A 21,663-nucleotide genomic window follows, 5' to 3' on the forward strand; every position below is an offset into this window, starting at 1 on the left:
CCCTGGTTTATCAACAATGTAATTCTCGCGAGAAGACCTTCAGCACGGGAGCGCGCGTTGCCGTAAGAACGTCCTCGCCCACGACAGAGCGCGCCCGGACTCTACTGGAACAGTCCGAAGCGAAAGATCCAGGGAAGAACCAGCTTCCTCCTGACTAGGCGCTCTTTGTACGGGAAGTTGTCTCCAAGCTGTGCGTCGTGCTGATAAAGCGGTATCTTGCACAGTTGCATCCAGTCTGCACGACTGGAGGGCCGAAGTTTGTCCTGGACACGGTTCCTGTTCGGTTTTTCCTGCTTTTATCGGAGAACAGCACCGCACGGCGTCGTGCCTTATTGGGAGCAGAGCAGAGTGCAGAAGTTTCCGCTGCGTGTTCCGTCGCTGCGGGGCTGGTGAATCCGCAGGAATGTCGCAGAATGACAGACCCACTTTCTACCGACAGGAGCTCAACAAGACCATGTGGGAGGTCCCGGAGCGGTATCAGAACTTATCTCCTGTGGGTTCCGGGGCTTACGGCTCTGTTTGGTGAGTAGCTGTTGCTGAACACTCAGGTGCGGTTGCACAACGGGTTTATAGGGTCGATGTGCTGCTTAACAGCTTGTTTACAAACAACTAACTACACATTTTGTTCACGACTGTTTCTACTTGGGCTGCAGAACAGAACCGTGCACTTCTGTGATGGCTTACCTTGTTCATCGGGTAGGGGGTTAATCTGTTTTTTTGTGGCTATTATTGATGCCTAGGTTTACTTTCTCCTGCTTGTTGCTCTGGTCTTGGTTTGATCCACACTGGGAGCACTGGGCTGTGTGCTTTCTTTGCGGAACAGCTGCTGTTTTGTTCGTGTAGCAGCCCCTGTTTTCAGAGTGAGGGACCTCCCCACTGGCATCATGAGAAAGAAGAAGCACTTCTTCACCCAGTGTGTGTGTGTGTGTGTGTGTGTGTGTGTGTTCATCAGACCCTGCACTGAGGCTGAACCAGAGTGCATCTATGTCTGGTCTACACCCCAACGAACTGCTAGGCCACCATGCACTCGTGCATTTTCCAGTTGGGTGCAACCCGCAGGCTTAACATTATGGGATCACGTGGTTTTCGGAAAGTAGGCCCCCTCGTGTACAGTGCAAGCTCTCTGCACGAGCCAGGCAGGCAAAAAGACGATGGGAGTGACGATGACTATAGAATGATGTCATCCTCGCTCCCGTTGGCGGAGCACACATGAGTCACGGTCCCGAGATCAGTAGTGGCTTTAGCTGTAGTTTTCACAAAGTCATGGATGACATCAGGCTGGAATTAAGTGGCCTGACTGTTCACTTTAGATCAGGGATCACCAACCTTTCTGAAACACTGGGCTACTTCATAGGTACTGTATAGTTATAAGGGCTGCCAGTGAGAAAAGCACTTCTTAAATCCTACATTTTCACAGTTTAGCTTTGATTAGAGGGTTAGATAATAAAGGATATCAGTCACTTAACAGGGTAGGAAATGTTGAGGTTTCAACTACATGCAACATTTCATGCCACCTTGCATTTTGAAAATATATCTTACATATATTATATATATAACATGCCAATGACCATACACCCGATCTGCAACACTTAAAAACATTTGTCACAATGTTTCAGTGGGGAAAAAAAACCTTTAAAGATGGTTAATTTAATACTAAGACACGAGATGAGATTTTAAGAAAACTACAGTGACAAAATATGAATGGACCAACAGACTTTTATTTAAGAGTTGCACATGCATTTTGAAATGTTTATTATTACTCTTTACATGCATTTTGTAAACATGAGCTTTTAATAAACGTCTTCCACAAAGTTTGAAACTCACAAAGATAAACCTGCGGGCACCGTGTTGGTGACCCCTGCTTTAAACGCTGTTAGTAGCGTGGCATGGCTGTTTCTCTACGAGTACAACAAAGTAACACAGACACATGCTTGAGATCAGAGATGAACCAAAGAGGTCAAAGAAAATCTATTTTCCACTGTTTGAATCCCCAAAATATTTACAGATTCAATCAAATGCATGATTTTGGAAAATCATTAAAAAATGTATGTTGTAAAGCCAGCAAAACATTAAAACTCTGTAAAATAGAGCTCTGTTAAAAAGCCTTTAACCTTGTACACTCCTTCCAGCTGATCCGGGCATAATCCTGCAGGAAAGAAGTGACATGTTTTGGTGGAATTATACTCCAGATTTCTCGCTGATACTTAGGCAGCATTTCCATCATCCCCACGGTTAGTTGGTTGTTTTCAGATGGTGTTGCAATGCGACCCATCTCCCTGCTCAGCCCAATATTCTCATGCTCTGTGATAAGTAATTGCTGTTGGTTCTCTGAGAAACCTTTTTTTTTTTTTTTTTTAATAAGCAGTGTAAACATTGTAACCATGTTATCTACCTGTCAGTAGGGTTAATTTAAGCAGGCATTTGGAACACGCTGGAACACCCGTCACACTCATCAGATTGTTTAACTTACAAAATTGATCTTTTTTTTAGAAGCACAAACAATACTGATGTATTTAAACAGTTACTACCGGTAATACAATTTCAGGATTTTTTTTTTGGGAAGTGATGTCCGGACATTGAATGACGAACAATATAAATGTTTAATATTGATTTACTTTTCCTGTCGATTTTCAACCGTAGGCACAAAAAGAACCCTGCTTCCTAATTGTGCCTGTCTAATACAAATGTTCACATGATCGTCAGATAACTTTCCATTGCTTTATAAAGTACTCTACAATAACTCTAATCTATTTTCTATCAAAACACTGACTTGCTTTACCTACCTCTACTGATTTTTGTTGCTTAAAGGGTACGCGTTATGCTAAATCGTCTTTTCTGTGCTTTAATCATCATAAAGTGCTATTTGGGCTTCGTACACATGCTCAAAGTGTTTGTTTCATTGATTTCCCTCAGTCGTTAGTTAGAGGGTGATTTGCTCTTTTCTTACTGCAGGGTGAGCTCAAACACCTCGCTCCAATTTAATGACGCGTTCCCACTTTGATGACGAATTTGATGCTGCACTGAGCTGGAAAAGCCGCGCCTCCAGGAAGATCTCTGCCCCCTGAGTAAAAATTTGGTATTTTTAGAATTTGTGTTCATGTACAGTATACTGTATATCAGCTGATATAACGGCTATCGGTGGATATATTGGATAATGGCTTTTGAAAACACTCAAAATTTCCATCTGCCCTAAAAATCCCATATCGGTCAGGCTCTAGTCCCTGTCAGTTTTCAGTGATTCCAAAAGTGCATTAAAAGCGCAAACCGAGCCAAATCAAGTTGTTATATTCCTGCCTGTGGCCATCAAACTATAATGCATCACTGTAACCTCAGCTTGATTGATTGTTGTAAATATATGTATCGTATTTGTATACAATTTGTATTATTATTATTAGTGTTATCTATCTTACTTTTTTATTACTACTGTAATGTGTGTGTACCTAATCCTTATTTTTAATAGTCTTTTACTTAATCATACACTTACTTTACATTCATTCTTTCTGTCGTCTTTGTTTAATGTTTATTCTTTTATTTATGATATTTTTTTGAGCGGCTGTAACAAAAGCAATTTCCCCCTGGGATAAATAAAGGAATTGTGATTATAATTAACTAAAGGAAAGCAACCAAAAATGATGACAGTCTAAGATGCAAAACCTTCTTAGCACTGAAACGTATAATTCACATTTCTGTCTCTTTTAAATATTTTACATTGCCTATATAAAAACACGCTCACTTTTGTTTTTAATCTTGTGAATTATCTGTTTGGCTAATGCCAGTTTGCATTTTGTCTGCAAATGTTCAATTTCATTTATTAGACACTTTCATCCAAAGTGACAAACACGAGTAATTGGGGTGAATGGACTTGCTCAACGTCCTACAGTGATGGCCCAGGTTGGTTTTAACCAGTGACCCTACCATCACAACAAGCCTCCATAACTGTAGTGTTATGCCTGCACTCCCACATGTGCAGCTTGCTTTAACCCTTTTAAAGTGATTCTGCACTGGTTTTAAAAGCGTGGCCCGAGAAGTTTCAATTGTTCTTATTGGAACATCTGTGATTAAAAAAAAAAGCGTTACAAGGATCTATTTATATTTTTTTTTTGTTGCCTTGTAAAGAGTACTAGCATTTATTGCAGTTAAGGAGCCTCCATCTGTAATGCAAAGCATCATAAGTTGCTGACGTGATCCTGGTGAATGGTGGAAAACAGTGGAGGGTCCCTTTAAAATGGGTATCTGACCTCTGAATTGAGAATCCGTAGTTTGAGAAACACTGCACTAACAGAACATTGATTGAGGACATATTAGCAGGATATTGCTATTTTACAACTTGGCCTATTTACTGTGACTTTGGACAGTCAACAACATGTTGGTTCCCATTCTGCCTTATAGCTGGCCTTACATGCTGCTTTTTTTGCAGCCTTCATTATACTGCCAGCTGTTATTGTTAGTCCAATTGCAGTAATTAAATGGTGTAGGCTTGATTTAATTCTGTTTACCACATTGATAAGCAGCGGGTTTAACGACTCTTTGTCTCGTCATTCATTTTCATTATTGCATAGCTTACTTGCTCTGTCTGGGGGTTTTCCTCACGAGTGACACACACGTAAGTCACCCTGCCATCCTTGAACAAAGTGTACACTGGGAACAGCGATAATCTATGCTGTACTTGGAAAAAGCAGAGCTCGCTTATCTTAATGTTCTTAATATGGATCTTTGGCACTTTGTTTTGTCCTTTGCATTCAGAAAAGCTGCTGATAGTGTCATACCCTATAACCCACTTATATTAAACGTAGTCACTGGATCAGTAGTTAAGCTAACGTCCTTGTTTGGTCTCCATTTATAAGCTACATCCACCCCTGAACTCTGTTACTGGATTTAAAAAAAAAATGATCAAGAACAAAGAAACAACTTAATCTTTTAAATGCTGTCTTTAAAAAGGTGATTTTGCAAGCATCTATTGGTAAGTCTGCCTAAGTGATTAGCCTGGAAGGAATGTGAGTTACCTCACTCAAGGAGGAAATGCAGCAATCTCGAGCTTCTTGGGAAGTTGTGATCTCGTCGACTTGATTTTTCTCTCTCCTACTGTGCTGTGTGGGAGTTTCTGTCCAATAGGAGAACATGCATTTTTAATGTTATTTGACTTCTATATCTGTATTATCTCCAGGGGACATGGGTTTTTTTTTCTTTTTAATGCAGTGAATGCACATTTTAATTTGACCCATCTACTCTGAACCTTGCTGGTGTTCTCAACGTTTAAGCTGAAAACTGTTGACTCAGTTTCAAAACAAATTTGTTGACGCAAACAAGCCAAAACCAATGTGCACGTTCATAATTGATCATTAAATCAATCAAATAATGTGAAGGTATTAAAAATTTAAAACTTAATGTGAGATTGTAAAGTCCACAATAAATACAACTTCTTACATAATGGTGTCAGGGTTCTCGCCAGCGCTGTTAAAGCAGTTCTGCATTGTCTTTCTAACATGGGTTTGGTTATCACACTTTAGTGGTGAGCACAGTGTAAGAAGAACTGAAACCAGTGCTCAGTGTTATGCAATCAATCTTGTTTACTGAGTTTTGACCACCTACAGTCTAGTGAAATATCTCCTCAGTAAAATTGTGCAAGAATTAGCCGGGAAGCCTTTCATTTTCAATGTTGTTTGTTCCATTCAGCTCATCGTTTGATGTGAAGACGGGTTTGAAGGTAGCAGTGAAGAAGTTGTCTCGACCCTTCCAGTCCATCATCCACGCAAAGAGAACCTACAGAGAGCTACGGCTGCTCAAACACATGAAGCACGAGAATGTAAGTCACCTGCGACATGATGCAGCACTTCATCTAATTCCTCCATATATTTATTGTAGATGTTTGGATGATAGTTTCCTACCCACAGCTGCGAACAATGTTTAATATTCCTCCTGCTTTGACTTTTGAAAAGCAGTGTTTCTCTTTAGCTCTGCTCTCAGGAATGGGCTGCAGCCATCGCATCAAGAGATCAAGTCTAGACTTCTTAGCTTAGGCATAAAATAGACAAATACTTGTTTTAAAACCTTATGGAATGATTACGTAGTTGCAAAGAGCAGGTATGTGATCCAGCCTTTTTCCCTACAGGTGACTGTTAAAGCCAGAAAAACAGGAGTTACAGATGACATGAATACCATCTTATCTATTTAAAAAATTCACAAGAGTGTCTCTGGCCTCAGGCACCCAGTGCAATTAAATGTAATGTTTTGTTAAGGCGGTTTTACCCTCTGTTGGTAATCAATGCTCTTTACACCGTCATAGATGCCCTGTGCTTGTAGCTTTTGTTACTGCGTGTGATTTGATTGGGTCGTTTTCTGTGTACGATTGGCAGCGTCTAACTCTCAGGAAATTTCATTCGGTGGTTTCCATATCCGAGCTGAAGTGCTGATGATGAATTTCTGTTTTCTGTGTAGGATCCAATCACCTGATGCTTAGTACTTGAGTAAGCCATTGAAGTTAAGCTTTGGAAAAATCAACAGTTAATGGTTACTTTAACTACCAGAAAAATTGGCCAGACATTATTTTTTCCTACCGACAAGTTTGGAACAACCAGTTCAATCGCATCTGAATTAGTTTCTTCCACACTGTTGAAATAAATGCCCAGAGTAACAAACGCATCTTGGTCTGAGGGTATTGAATTATAATCAGGCCTAATGTTGTGGATAATGGATTACAGCAGAAGCCAAAACGCATGCTTTCAGTCCAGACATGCTCAACAACGCACTTACACGACTGTATAATTTATAGTTCTTTATAATCATTCCTCCAGCTCATATTTCAAACCAGGAACAGTTTGAGCTATCAGAGTTGCCCATTGCATGAACACCTCAATTTATATGAAAAACTGTTATTTCTTCTTAAAAATGGATTATGTAGGATTACAGAAAGTCTGTGCTAAAATTACTGTCATAAACAAGATGCTCATTTTAGGCTACTTGTTTAATTTTGAGCCAGGATTGGCATGTTTTATTTCACAAAGAAAAAAGAAGTACATTGCTGTGCTTTTTCGTCATAAATCTTCATTCAGTGTTCCTTTTTTTTGCCCACCTGTGATTAACAGTCGGAGGTTCTCCTATTTTTTTGCTCATGCTGTTGCCAGGAGACTCCCCCGGTTTTGATATTGGAAAAGCCCGAGTGGACCAATCAGGAGTTTGTTGTGGCTCTGGCCTACCAATCAGCAGTAGACTTTTCTCTTATGTGGGCAGGCTGCACCAATGGGATCGCAGTATCCATCCACCTCAGGGGGAGGGGGTTGGGTTGGCACTCTGGGTTTCTGTCTGCATGCTCCCGACATGTATGAGCATGTGTTTGTTTTACATGTGCCGCAAAACAAGTCACACGGGATTCTTCCAGGATATTTAGGTTATTGTGGATGATTTTGTTGCTTCTTGATCATCTGAATCCTCTGGAGCAGGTGTGTCATTCAGTTATCCCTTTAGGCAGCAGTACTCTTTGTTCGTTTCTGTTCTACAAGAAGTCTTTTGACCTTAATTGATTTAAAGGTTACAGAAAAGTGTTTTTTTTTTTTTTGTTTGGTTGTTTTGTTTTTTTCACACATTCAAAAACAAACTCATTTTCAGAATAAAAAAGTGTAATTAGGACTTGACATTTACTTCCATTCCCATTGGTGCTTGCAGAAAGTGAAAGTCCAAATGTAGTGTTTAATTTAGCTTTCTTTTGGTAAAAAAAAAAAAAAAAATTGTACAATGAATAAATGCCAACTCACCTTACATGCTGTAGTTTTTCCCAGAGGTCATGACGACACTCGACGCCAAAATCAAACATATTGAACATGTTGTCACTTTAGGATTTAAAGCTGGTGGTAGGGAAAGTTTCAATTTTAACTTAGTATGATGATTTTAAAAAGGTAAAAATATGCCAAAATGCATTTTGAGAGATACTTTGACATCCACCATTCCTGAAATCCCTCTGATATTTAACAGGTTGACCTTATTGAGATACATTGATGTGTAATGAATTAGTCCTTAATTTAAAATGATGCTGTACAGACGTGTAAAGGGCCTTCTTTCAACTTTTTCACATTTACTTTGCAGCTTCCCCTGACACCATATCAGGCCCATTCTTGTGATTAAAGTGTTTGGTAACCAAAGCAGATGGAATGATGACCTCGTGCACAGCACTAGGTTGCCTATGAACAGCTTTTATGAGAAAGAAGAGAATTGTACAGTACAAGAGCAAGGAAAGCTCACCTGTATGACTAATTCTTACCATTAGGTTGAGAGAATAATATATAAACACTGTATTTTATCAGCTGAACACTGACCATGATGTTGTTGATGTTTGAAATGATCAATTGTTCAATTAATGATGAAAATTGTAGTCTAGTAACATTTGTGTGTTGTGCTGTTTTTCATTGCAGGTGATTGGTCTGTTAGATGTTTTCTCACCAGCGACCAGCCTAGAAGAGTTCAATGATGTGTAAGTTACGGTGTCACTCATTAGTCCTTTGTGCCAATTCATGCTTCTGTTGGTTTTCCTCCATCCTGTGTCAACTTCCAGCCATCTTTAAAACAGCAGATGAGGGTTTAAGGACGCAGCATGAGAACAGAAAGCTTAACCTCCGTCAAGTCCAACGTGCAGATAAGATAAATGTTGGGGGGAACACGTGCATTGAGGCACATCACAGTTAGTCTCCATGGTAACAACCATCTGGCAGTTTCTGAAGTAATATTGACGCGCGTGTGTGTGCACAATACTCATTTAGGATCCTTGAATTGGCCACATGCTCATACGTAATCAGCATGTTGCACGCTTGTCTGTATGTGACATCAGCCTGCTCACACGCAGGCTGGGGTTTGCTGAATAGATGAGGAGTCGACTATTCATTGGACAGTGATAAAATACAAAAACAAGTGACGGTGGAGGTGCTTTACAGCAGAAGCCTGCATGCACTGTATGCTTGGGGCTCACAAATCACCCTGCAATCTAAGACATTCAACAGAAGTACTAACCACAAACTACTCTGTGATGTAAGATGACTTCAGCCAATAAAGAGTGTTAAGCTTGTTTTTATTTAGTTTTGCGCTGTGAACTATTATGTGTAAATTATTTTACGAATGCACACAATTGCACAGAAGGGACAAGATAAACAGTTGTTTTTATGAAAATGCTTGTTGCATAAAGTGATGAAGAATCGTTTCTGATTGGTGTGTGTCATTTACAGGTATTTGGTAACACACCTGATGGGGGCTGACCTTAACAACATTGTCAAGTGTCAGAAACTGACTGACGACCACGTTCAGTTTCTCATATATCAGATCCTTAGAGGCTTAAAGGTAGGTTTCAAACCTCACTGCTAGCAGCTGTATAAAATAATGCACCCAAAAATAGACTTTTTACTGTTATTACTATAAGTTAAAAGCACAAGATCTGCCCTATTGTTTACATGTTTGAATGTAGCTAACACATCCTTACAGTTTACATAACTTTTATCTCGTGGTTTTCCCCCCACAGTACATCCATTCTGCAGACATCATCCACAGAGTAAGTAATGACCCTTCTAAATACAGTAACTAAATGTGAGTTCTGAGGTTAACTCTTATTGGACTGTTAGGAGTATCATAATCTACTTTAGCTGAGCCTTTCTAAAGCAGAAGATTAAATCGATGAGAAGCAACCTTTAAAAACTGGATAGTGATTTAATTTTTTTTGGTATAATATGAACCTCACAAGACTTGTTAGCTTTAATATTTGTCTCCCAACTCTTCATTTCAGGACTTGAAGCCCAGTAATCTGGCTGTAAATGAGGATTGCGAGCTCAAGGTAAGTCCCTCTTTTACTTTAGGTACCTCTTTTTCTCAGTTTTGCCATCCAACAACCCCAAATTGTTTTAAATTCTTCAGATCCTTGACTTCGGTTTGGCGAGACACACAGATGATGAAATGACCGGCTATGTAGCTACACGGTGGTACCGAGCGCCAGAGATCATGCTGAACTGGATGCACTACAACATGACAGGTGGGCACACTGATGTTCAATCACTGTGTTCTAGGCTGAGTGCTGCGACACATCAGGTGCAATTTCACACATCCGAAATGGATTTGTAACAGCTTGATTATGTCTATTTGAGGTGGCTGTAGTTTACTTTCAATCTGTCATAGTGCTCAGACACAAAAAAAATGATTTTCGAGTGGTACATTTTGTAGCTTGTCCTCTGACATTCTGTGACTGGGGGATTTTTGGATTCCATGAAAACCCTTTAATTTTCTGGTTGATGTAGTTGAAGATTTGAAGTGTTTTTCAGCTTGCAGAACCAGACTAAACACAGTCTACATTTATCAAGGCACATTAACTTTGGTCATGATTTGGTAAAGAGTGAGTGTGACATATGTGGAAAACCTTTAAAGGTGCAGTGCATGTAAACCAAAATGTCTGTCATTCACTAACAGCACATTAAAGGCTTTTTTTATGGAAGCCCAAAAGAGTCATAATTAAATAAATAAAAACAACATTTTGAAATAAATACCATTTTGATAAATAACAGACAAATACACGGACCCTCAGCGTCGAAAATATCCATATCATATCATATATTTGTCTGTTATTTATCAAAATGGTATTTATTTCAAAATGTTGTTTTTATTTATTGAATTATAACTCTTTTGGGCTTCCATATTTTTTGGGCCAACATTATCTTCTAAAGTCTATTAGGATTAATAAACTGCTGTTATTGACACCTAGTGGTAACTTTGCAGATTGCAATTATCTGAATTTGTGTGCCTTCAGTCTTCTCACAGTACCAAAAATTCATCTTGGACTGCAATTATTCAAATACGGGAAGGAAATTTAGCTCTAAAAATGTAATCTATGCAAATACACAAAGTATTGTTTTAGAAAAGTGTCACTAAAAGAAGCTATCTGTTTTGTGTTGCTCATGGTTTACAAATGTTATCTTTGCAGTGGATATCTGGTCAGTGGGCTGCATCATGGCGGAACTACTCACAGGACGGACACTCTTCCCAGGCACTGATCGTATCCTTTCACAAAATTATTAATACTGTTAGAATAAATGCAAACTGTTGATTTCTATATCTGCACATATGGTGCGTGTGCGTGTGCGCACAGTTAAGAGTGTTAAAGAGAGTTTGTTTGTGATTCATCTGCACTTGTATAGAGTCGAGAGCTCCTCTGGTCCATGACTCAGCGCTGCCCACTTGTGTTTCTGGGCTTCTCCACAATGAAGAAGCCTGTATTACCTTTCTGTCAGGGCACTCAGCAGAGAAGTGTTCATTTCATAACTCTGACATTGCGCTTTTATAATGCAGTTTATTGGGGTTTTGAAATAAATTTGTCCTTCGGATGAAAAAAGATGAATGACTTAATTCAGTGCTTCACTGCTTCCATGCGTTTGTTAATGTTCCTGTTCACTAAATCTGGACAACTCTGCGGAGATTTTGTACAACTGCATTGTAGTAACAATCACCACTTTTAGCCAAATCTGTTTTTTCATTACAAAAACAAGTTATGCACCCTCCACCCCCCAAGAGAAATCTGTGAACCATGCTACAGGTTTTATCCACACATTCCTTTGACTGAGCTCGGCGCTCAGATGCTTTCAATTGAGAACTACTTGCATGTTTGCAGGGCTCGTCTTTTTGGAAAGTGAAATCAAGTCAGACTCTTTTTCAGTCAAAATATCACAGTTGAGTTTAGTTGAGGCATCTGAACTGTTCCTTGGTAACAAAGGACTATTAGCACACTTTTCCTATTATAAATTACTAGTGCAGTGCCCGTAGGAAGTCCATGCATGTATGAATACATACAAATGTAGGTGTTTGTGTACATGTACTGTATTTATTTATGTATGTGCTTGTGCAACCGGATGCATGTGTGTATGTTTATTGATATATGTAATTCTGTACATAACTTTTTCCACTTTTATAACACTCATAACTTAATTGCACATTTTGTTCCACATATATAGTGAAAACCTATTTTTTTTTAATAATTTTTTATTTTGTCTTATTGTTTTGCACATCACAAAAGCAGCTATTTTTTTAACATTTAATCTTTTTGTGTGTGCATCGTTCTGTCATACTTGCTTTGGCAATGTAATCCTGTATCTCAGAGAGAGAGAGAGACTCCACCGCTGTCCAGAGCAGAGCTGTGCAGTGATTGGTTCACTGTAGAGCTCACTATAGAGCTAGGACTGATGACATCATCACTAACTCCATTTACTCAGGAGGTGGGGTGTGGGGGTAGGACGTCCAAACAAATCCAACGTTGCACGCCATTGAACCAAGCAGCAGACATGTTGAAAGTCTCAGCTCTGTTTGTCCCTGAACCGCAGAGATATTTGAGCCACAGACAGACATTCCTTGTTTTATAGATAGATAAATAGATAATAAGCCTGAAATAAATAACCTAATAAAAGTTCACCTTCCTCATGTGTTAGCATCTCTTCTGATAAGAATCAGAATCAGAATCATCTTTATTCGCCAAGTGTATGTTGTACACACGAGGAATTTGACTCGGTCAACTGTGCTCTCTCCAGTAGTGAAAACATTCAATAATAAACAATCAACTAGAAAAGATGATAATAAGTATAAACATAAGTATAAATATAAACAGTAGTTAGACTAGAATGTGCAAACTCGATAAAATAATAATAATAATATTAATAATAATAATAATAATAATAAGATAAAAAGAAGGAAATACTAGAAAAGAAAGATAATAATAATAAAAGGAAAATAGTGCAGTAGAGCATTGATAAGTAGTGCAGGAGAACATTTAAATTAAAGGTATGTACATGAAAATTCTCAGTGTCAGATTGATCCAGGGTTGTTATGTTTGGTTCCAGGGTTTTTTCACAGAACCAGGTCTGACACTCTTTGACTGTTTAGTGTTGATCAGAGTGACAGCCTGGGGGAAGAAACTGTTTTGGGGTCCTAAATCAGCTGTTAAGTACATTAAAAAGAAATACATCGTCTAATTTCTTTTCTATATGTTGGTTTCCTTATTAGGCTTCCCGATCAATAAAGTATAGGTTTTAATATTTTTGGTGTGGGCATCTGAGCATTTTCTTGTCAGTAAACCCCAAGATTTCAATTTTTAAATTGGTAAAATGTGGGAAAGCTTGATATGAAACATATTTTAATAATTAACTACATCTGTGTAGAACTTTACATAAAACCATAACATGGTTCCCCAGTTTTGCATTAAATTATAATTGACAATTTTTATCAAATTTTCATGGCTATAAAAATGACTAAGTCAATTGTCTAAACTCAATTACAATTTAATTACAATTACGACAGCAACAGATTAAAAAAATTACAAATATAATCATGCCGTAATTATTATTTATCAATTACAGTTATAGTTGACTCTCTCTCTCTCTCTCTCTCTCTCTCTCTCTCTCTCTCTCTCTCTCTCTCTCTCTCTCTCTCTCTCTCTCTCTCTCTCGTTGGAACCTGCAGGGCTTGAGCTGACAATGAAAATCACTTTTGAGTCTGAGTGTAAAGTAACATCAGTTTTCTGTGCCTGTATTTCTATTACTTTAACCTACCTTGTTTCTAATTGGCTCTTTTTGCACCAGAATTAACTTTCTTTGTCTTTCCGGCAGGTACAATCACTTGTAAGTGCTGCTGATGTCCTTCTGTAACAGTCAGATAGTTAATCACAGTCAGCTGAGGGTGGCTTTAGTTCTAAGATAAGAAGCTTTATTTGTTTTTTCTCCACCTACTGTACATTCTCCTTATCTTCTCTTTGTGTGTTGTCTTTTGAAAGTCTGCCCACCCCGAACACAAACTCTCTCCTCACTGTTCTTTAACTTGCTGACTAATGTGTTATGACACACCTTGACCCAAAGCTTTAGATATAAACCAGCTGCAGCAGATAATGCGCCTGACAGGGACGCCCCCAGCCTCCCTCATAAGCAGGATGCCCAGCCATGAGGTGAGACATGTCCCTAACACCCACCCACAGCATCCCAGCAACTTCCTCCCCCTCAGCTCCACTCAAACCTGAGCTTTCATACATGCCTCCCTGCTCACTGATAAATCTCCTACACTAAACTACAAGTTATTTTCAATGCATTTCCTGTTTTTCCTTGTTTCACTATTGCTTTACCAGGGCTGCAACTTTGTTGATCCGTTGCATCTGTCACATTGTCTGTGCAATGCTTGAGTTCTAGGCAGAAATAAACTGTAACCTAATAGAAAAAGCTGTCCAGATGAAGCGTAACTTGCTTTGGGCGAAGTTAGTTCATCTGGGTTAACTTGTTTTAGAATTTGACGGCATTTCTCTACTCGTTTCCCTCAGGCAAGAAACTACATCAACTCTCTCGCCCACATGCCAAAAAGGAACTTTGCTGACGTGTTTCTTGGGGCCAACCCACTCGGTATGTTCTCCTCTAGCGTCATATCAAGTTCATGATGTGCCTGGATCAAACATGCATTCTGCCAGTGTCAACTAGGTGCAGTTTTTTCTTGTAATTGGAGCATGGGTAATCAAATAGTAAATACTATTTGTAGTGTTTGCAATGGAACTACTAAATTACATCTGTTACTGATGCATGCTACTGATTAAACAATTTTTACAATTGTCTTCTTACAATACCCGGGATGCAATTAGTGTCATATATTGTAGGTTGGTCAAATCATGCATTAACGCACAGTTGGAATAGAACTCACTTCTCCCCCACAACTCCAATATATCTGACAACAAATGTCCTGTTTCAGTACCCAAACAGACCGTCAGTGCTATCTTCACTGTGTTAAACTGATTTCTTGCATCTAGTTATTGGCCAAGTCTCCCTGGTAAATAATATCTCAGTCTTCACCATGTAAAACAAATCTAAAAAATACAAATGACAGAAATAAAGAGAATTCCTTAAATTCACTGAATGAGATTTTTTGTTTTACTTATTAGTGATTTTCAATCTAATTGGATGTAGGCCTTACTCTTGGTACTTAGTAATCAAACTGAGAAAAATTCCACAAATATGTCATGTTCTTTGAATGGGCACATACAATGCATACAAGTATACAAAGCTTTACCTTTGTGCATTCAAGAATACAGATAAACAATTGTTAGTTATGTTGTTTATCTGAGATAAACCCCTAATTGTGTAAAAAATTATTTTTGTGATTTCAAAAGCATCGAGCAGTTTCATTATTTGTACTGAACAGCTTCACTGCTGCTAATATTAAGCCACACAGTGTAATGAAACATGGTTACTCCCATTTTTACCAGTGAAAAACAGGCTTTCTCTCTCCCTGCTGTGCTACAGCTGTGGATTTGCTGGAAAAGATGTTGGTGCTGGACACAGACAAACGGATCACAGCGTCTGAGGCACTGGCCCACCCTTACTTCGCCCAGTATCACGATCCAGACGACGAGCCCGAGGCCGAGCCTTATGATCAGAGCTTTGAAAGTCGAGAGTTGGAAATTGAGGAATGGAAAAGTAAGTTTTCACCCTGCGGAAGCCTGAGCAGGTTTTTTTTGAGGATTTATTTTAAGTCCTGGTGCAGACATGTTGTTTTTGAGTGACATATAAATAAATGCTGGTGCTGTTTTTCAGGTTTAACGTACGATGAGGTTGTCAGCTTTGTGCCGCCTTCATTGGACGGCGATGAGATGGAGTCTTGAGGATATACATTTTTCTCCATCTATTGTTTTCCAAGAAATGTTTCTTAAAGAACTCTCTCATGTGACTATTCACCACTTTTTTCCCCTACACATATGCACAACCGTGACATTCAAGTGCCTGCCATCATTTATAACGGGGGATGCTGTGATGCCTTTGAGGAAATTTGTCCCACTCTGTTGTTTGTGTTAAGGCCTTCCCACAATGCTGCGGTGTACTCCCCATTTATACTTATTTAGGTGAGTTTCTTCCCCAGATATTTGTATTAGATGCCATCCATTGTTTACCAAACCTTTAATGTTGAACATTTGTGTTTTATGCATTTTTATAAAGTGTTACCTTTCATTCATAACAAAACAACATTTATTTCCCTGCCTCGGTATTTCCTATTGGTGTATAAGGCTTTAGATCTATGACAGTAAACAGTGTTTTGTTATTCAGATGCATACATTATGTGTGTATGTAAGCGTGGAACACACTTCGGATGACTTGGACAGAATAAATTATATGATTAGAGTTTATCCTGCATAGCATATAAACATTGTATCTAACTTATTTGAAATGTGCATTAGACGGTCTAGGAATTGTAAAGCACACTCAAGGCTGCAAATTTTACAGCTCATTTCATTGTTTTTTAGATTCAATAATTCCTTTTAGATGAAAAATTAGAACATGTTTGCTTGCATATCGATTGCTTTCACTCTTCACTGATCCATAAGAGGTCTCTTTTAAAATGTTAGCAGTGTCCTGTGTTTAATGTGACCACTGCATTATGTTACCACATTGGGCTTCTTCCTTGGTACACATATTCATTGTTTCCATCTCATGAGCTGACTATAATTTATTCTTGCTGCATTTAGAAACCACAGTACTATTAATGTTTATTGTGTGTTTTGGGAGCACTATTTTGTGCTGTATTTATGACAGTTTTTTCCTGACATTGTTTGTAAAAGAGAATATTTGTTAAAGTTTAATTTGTTTTTTGTTATTTATGAAATATTTGTCCGATTAGAATCCAAATGTGTCCTCGGTAGTTTCATCTATCACTTGTATTTTGGAGCCAACAATGACGTCAAGACACATCAACTACAATCAATATGACATATTTCTTTTGAAGTGACTTTGAGGTTGGATTTATTGAAGCCGTTGCAGAAATTGTGTGAAATTGTGTATGGACAGTTTACTACTTTAGACATTTTAACACATTGTCATTCATGAGTTACCTTCAGTTTCTCCCATTTAAAAACCACAATTTTTAATTAAGGATGATTTTTTTTATAATTATTATTTAAAATGAATCAAATTTTTACACTTAAACGCTGTATCCACAGTTGCTCTGCCTGTGTAAAAAAAAAAAAAAAAATCAATCATCAGTTTGATTTGACTAATGTTTATTGTTACTCCTTTTTCTAACATTATCTTTTATTTCCTGTTGAATTAAGATTTATTGTCAAATGTGAGTTTTTTTAATTATTAGTTTTATTAGCAGCAGTAGAACTGTACTGTCTGTTTTAGCAGGGCACATGTTTGCAGAAGAGTGTTCGTTTACTCACTGGATGCTGAGGGGTGGTGCTGGATCCTCACAACTTAACAAAAGAAAAGAAAAAAAGAAATATTTGTGCTTTGATTTAATATTTATCTTTATATTCCAGTTTCGGTCGTATGTTTTGGTTAATTTGCTTTGCTTGATATGTTCATATTTTCCAACAATGTTCATAAAAACACTTTCCAAGACTGCAGGCCATGTCACCTGTATATAGCATCGTTAGACAATAAAGGATACTATTTTTAAAAAGCTCTACCTGCTTCCTCTGTGCTTTTTCCCCTCCTTTCTTTTAGTATTGCACCACTGGGAGGTAGAATAGCACTATGCTTTTACTTACAATGTCAGATAAAGGTTTGCGTTAACAATCACCGAGGAAGCTTTTCCCCAAAGTACCAGTAGTAGATTTAGCATCATATGAACTGTTGAATATGTTTTTAGGTTCAACTATAATATATGTAAATGGACTAGATTTATATAGTGCTTTATCACCACACTGAAGCAGTCTCAAAGCGCTTTACATATCAGCTCATTCACCCAATCACTCTCACATTCACACACCAGTGGGACAGAACTGCCATGCAAGGCGCTAGTCGACCACTGGGAGCAACTTAGGGTTCAGTGTCTTGCCCAAGGACACTTCGACACATAGTCAGGTACTGGGTTCGAACCCCCAACCTCTCGATCAGAAGACAACCCTCTACCACCTGAGCCACGGTCGCCCTGTGTATTGTATTCACTTTTTAGTGCCTATCGCTTTGAAATTAATATTTTGTAAAATGTAAATATAACCAATAAAAGTGTATCTAAAAAGTGAAATATGATCACTGGTATAGCTACAGGTTAATATAATGTGTGCTTGCAGCACCTGCATTGTTTTAAAACGTATGTCATTAGATTAAAAGAGTAGAAGGCATTTTCCTGCTAAATCGTTTTTAAACTAATACAATTAAAAAGAGATAATTATGTCTTTTTAACCAAAGATAGACAATACACCATGGAAGATTCCATTACATTTTGGAAGGGAAAAAGCTGTCATCATTTGCAAAATTTATAACATTGGCCGATCTTTAAGAACTTGGACTCATCCGTGTCACGCATTTCATTGTCATATTTAGAAAAAAACAGGGATGCTCATATATTTAAACACACTGTATCATCATTAAAGGGCCGGAAATGTCTTCTAAGCCTTTAAAGCAGACATGGGCAACTAGCAGCCCGGGGCCACATGCGGCCCTAAATGTGCAAAATGACAAAAAAAATACACAAAACAAAAGCAAGAATGCATTAACAAATACAAAGAATTACAACATTGTAGGAAAATACAATAACAGAGGAGAGAAAAACACAGAAAATACTCCAAAAACACAAAACTACTCCAAAAATGAAGTAAAAAACAACAGTAATACACAAAAATATACAGAACTGCAGAAAATGACAACATAAGTACACAAAAAGACAAGAAAAACACAAAAGATTCCTCCGCAAACCCACAGTACTAACAAACAAGCAAAATGACAAAAGAAATACACAAAGATTTTTCCAAAAAACGCTAAATGACAGCACAAATACACAATATGACTCCAAAAAACATAGATTTTACAGAAAAAAATACACAAAAGGACAACAGAAATGCACAAAGTGTCTCACAAAGAGCAAGACGACAACAACAAACATACACAGAATGACAGAAAAGGACACAAAATCTATCTATCTGTGTATCTATAAAGCAAGGAACCTCTGTCTGTCTGTATGTTTGTGTGTGTGATTGATTGATTGATCCCAGAAGGGAAATTTAGTTTCAGTTCCTCAAATATCTCAGCGCATCAGGATCAGACTGACCTGAGAGTTTCAACATGGCTGCTGCTTGGTTCAAGGGTGTTCAACTCTGGGTTTGTTTGGACTGCAATGATAGCGTTCATGAATTACTTCATAAATTTCCCTTAAATGCAGCTTTGCAGGACAGCTCAATGTTGACAGGTAGTCATGGTAACTCAGGATAAGTAGAAAGCTGCGTAGAATCTACAGGAGTGACTGCAGAAAGGGCTTTTGACATTGACTAAAGTGGGTCTAATATCCTAAAAAAAAACCTAAAAAAACACGCAAATATTGACCTGCAGGTGTCCTCAGTGAGCAATGTTTCAACTACGGTTAATAATAATAATAGTTATAAAAAATTGTGTGTGTGTGTGTAATTCAGAATTCAATTTGCATTAGGAAATGAGTGTTTACAAGGTCAGTTTAAAGAGGATTTATCTTTTATTCTGAATTAAAGAGGAATTAAAGCTCCCACATAAACCATCCATGAAAAAGCTACTTACCCTCCCACTTTTCTATAGCAAGACATACTTACTATGGGCACTGCACTAGTTATTATAATACTTAATACTCAGAATCGCTCATTATTCTAAATGCTGACATGAACGTTAATAATATGGCCCTCGGGTTAAACAAGCAAATTTTTGTGGCCCCACTGTAATAAAAGTTGCCTACCTTTGCCTTAAAGTATAAATGATCAATATACCATGATCAGGATCACTGCTAATATGATATCCAGGAAAGAGAATTTTGGATGTTTGGTGGAGGTTTGCGCCCTGAGTGCTCTTTTTTCAGAACAAAAAACAAAAACAACAATATATACTCCTATTGATTTGAAATTACAAGTATAACTCTAACTATAGACATTAAAGTCATTTAAAAGCATAATTATTTTTCCAAATGTTATTTTTGCAATTCCAAGATATTGTATTGTTATCGTGAGCTCACTATCTTCCATCTTAATGTATCGTGAACAGATTGTCTGTTGTCCCACCTCTAATAGATAGATAGTAAAATATTAGTAATGCATATAAAAATCTTTTTAGAATACGTGCGGTTGGTAGAATCAGTCAGTGCGCGTGCTTAGTCGCTATCTCCTCTTTTTCGCGCACTTTGCAGCGCCACTGCAGCTTCCTACAGTCCTTGAACGCAGCTTGCCTTGCCTGTAGACTGGTGGGTTTCCAGCATGGAAAGAAAAGGTAACGTGGCTAACAAAACCCGATATATTTTCACTCGGAGCTCATTGAGCTGTCACACACGGTTTTGGGGCTGTTTATCACACATGTTCCTCCTTATGAGGACAGTGTTAGCTATCATTACTCAGAGTCTCTTAGCAATTACTGAAAAGTAAAAGTGGACCATGCGCTGTGTTGCGTTCACGGTATGCTAGCATTAGCAGCCCATAACATCAGTTTGTTTACAGTATGCATACAAACATGTATATAGATTGTCTACACTAACACGACAGTGTGCTAAATATGTATTTTAGAATTAACATTAGCTTTACGAAGTGGTTAAATACGGTACACTTATGTGGTGTTCGGTAAGCTTCTGTTAGCGGCTAACTTGTAGTGAATGTAAAGGGACGCCGATGGCTTTACTGTGAAATGATTTCAATTGTTTTGTATATCTACTAACATTGCTTATTGGTGACCGTTTCATAGCTGTAATAATCATTGTAGCACATCGTCTCTGTATAAAATGTCATTATTCCACAGTGACAGTCACCAGAGTTTGTTGGAAAAACAAGTGGCTTTTAATGTTTAATTTGTTTTATTTTTTTCAGTATTGGCGATGCAAGCGCGGAAGAAGAGGACAAAGCCCAGAAAAGCTGGAAAAAAGTAAGAAGATAAAATCACACATTTGTGAGATGTCAGTTAATTATCCAGCTCATGTTGATGCTGGTTTCTTAGTGAAGATGACCTTCTTTTGCTTCTCATTCTAAAGGCTTCTTCATCTCTAGGACACCAGATAGTTTATAATCAGCACAGTCACTGTAGATGGTTAAAGAGCTTATTTTCTTGTCTTGGTTTGAACAATAACAGATTTTTTTTTAAAGCTATCAGTATTAACACCTGATACGCTGTTATTAGTGAAATGTGCTCTGTGCTAACAAGAGCTTCAATTAGACAGCTAACAAAATCCCTCAGGGCAATGTTATTGACAGTTCAATTTCCACCTGTGTGCAAACGGAACTTGATTTTATTTGAAGTGTCTTATAGTTTTGGTGTCACAGTCTGAGTTTACCTTTGTACTGAGATTATAACCCTAATCCAGACCTCAACATAATCCAATAAACAAATAAAACATGTCCATTCACTTTGAAAACAAAAATGAATTCTTACAAAAAAAAAAAAGAAGGAAAAAAAGCCCTTTACGAAATACAGCAGACCATGATTCATGCGGAAAAACTGTAATACCTACTACCTGTATTGGTGTGAATATTCACCATGGCATCTGGGGAATGCACACTTATAGAATGCAACAACCAACTCTGATTAACATGTTGGGATTAACCAACCTTTAGCAGGTGGAGCAAAAATATTGATGCCAGTTGAACATTGTCCATGTTTACATGGGAGCTTAAATTCCTCTTTAAGCGGAATAAAAGTTAATTCCTCTTTAACCTGACCTTGTAAACAGTTAATTCCTAATGCCAATTTAATT

General features: G+C 38.0%; 2 protein-coding genes across 3 annotated transcripts in view; both read left to right on the forward strand.

Annotated features, from left to right (window-relative positions):
- Positions 1-60: 60 nt before the first annotated feature.
- Positions 61-17,433, forward strand: mapk14b (mitogen-activated protein kinase 14b). Its single transcript, XM_028446424.1, has 12 exons — positions 61-522; positions 5,674-5,803; positions 8,403-8,461; positions 9,207-9,318; positions 9,497-9,526; positions 9,758-9,805; positions 9,886-10,000; positions 10,943-11,014; positions 13,863-13,942; positions 14,309-14,387; positions 15,279-15,452; positions 15,570-17,433. The coding sequence occupies exons 1-12, from the start codon at positions 404-406 to the stop codon at positions 15,635-15,637; spliced, it is 1,086 nt and encodes a 361-aa protein (XP_028302225.1). The 5' UTR covers positions 61-403; the 3' UTR covers positions 15,638-17,433.
- A 2,693-nt stretch (positions 17,434-20,126) lies between these two features.
- srpk1b (SRSF protein kinase 1b) overlaps positions 20,127-21,663 on the forward strand; it is a 31,505-nt gene continuing 29,968 nt past the window's right edge. Inside the window, exons 1-2 of one of the 2 annotated variants that reach the window (XM_028446800.1) lie at positions 20,127-20,195; positions 20,783-20,837. In XM_028446800.1, the coding sequence (XP_028302601.1) occupies positions 20,183-20,195; positions 20,783-20,837 (68 nt within the window). In that variant the 5' untranslated portion in view covers positions 20,127-20,182. The remainder of the gene's footprint in view (positions 20,196-20,782; positions 20,838-21,663) is intronic. The other variant, XM_028446798.1, reaches the window with a different exon arrangement.

Source organism: Gouania willdenowi, chromosome 5 (genome assembly GCF_900634775.1).
Source record: "Gouania willdenowi chromosome 5, fGouWil2.1, whole genome shotgun sequence".
NCBI lineage: Eukaryota > Metazoa > Chordata > Actinopteri > Blenniiformes > Gobiesocidae > Gouania > Gouania willdenowi.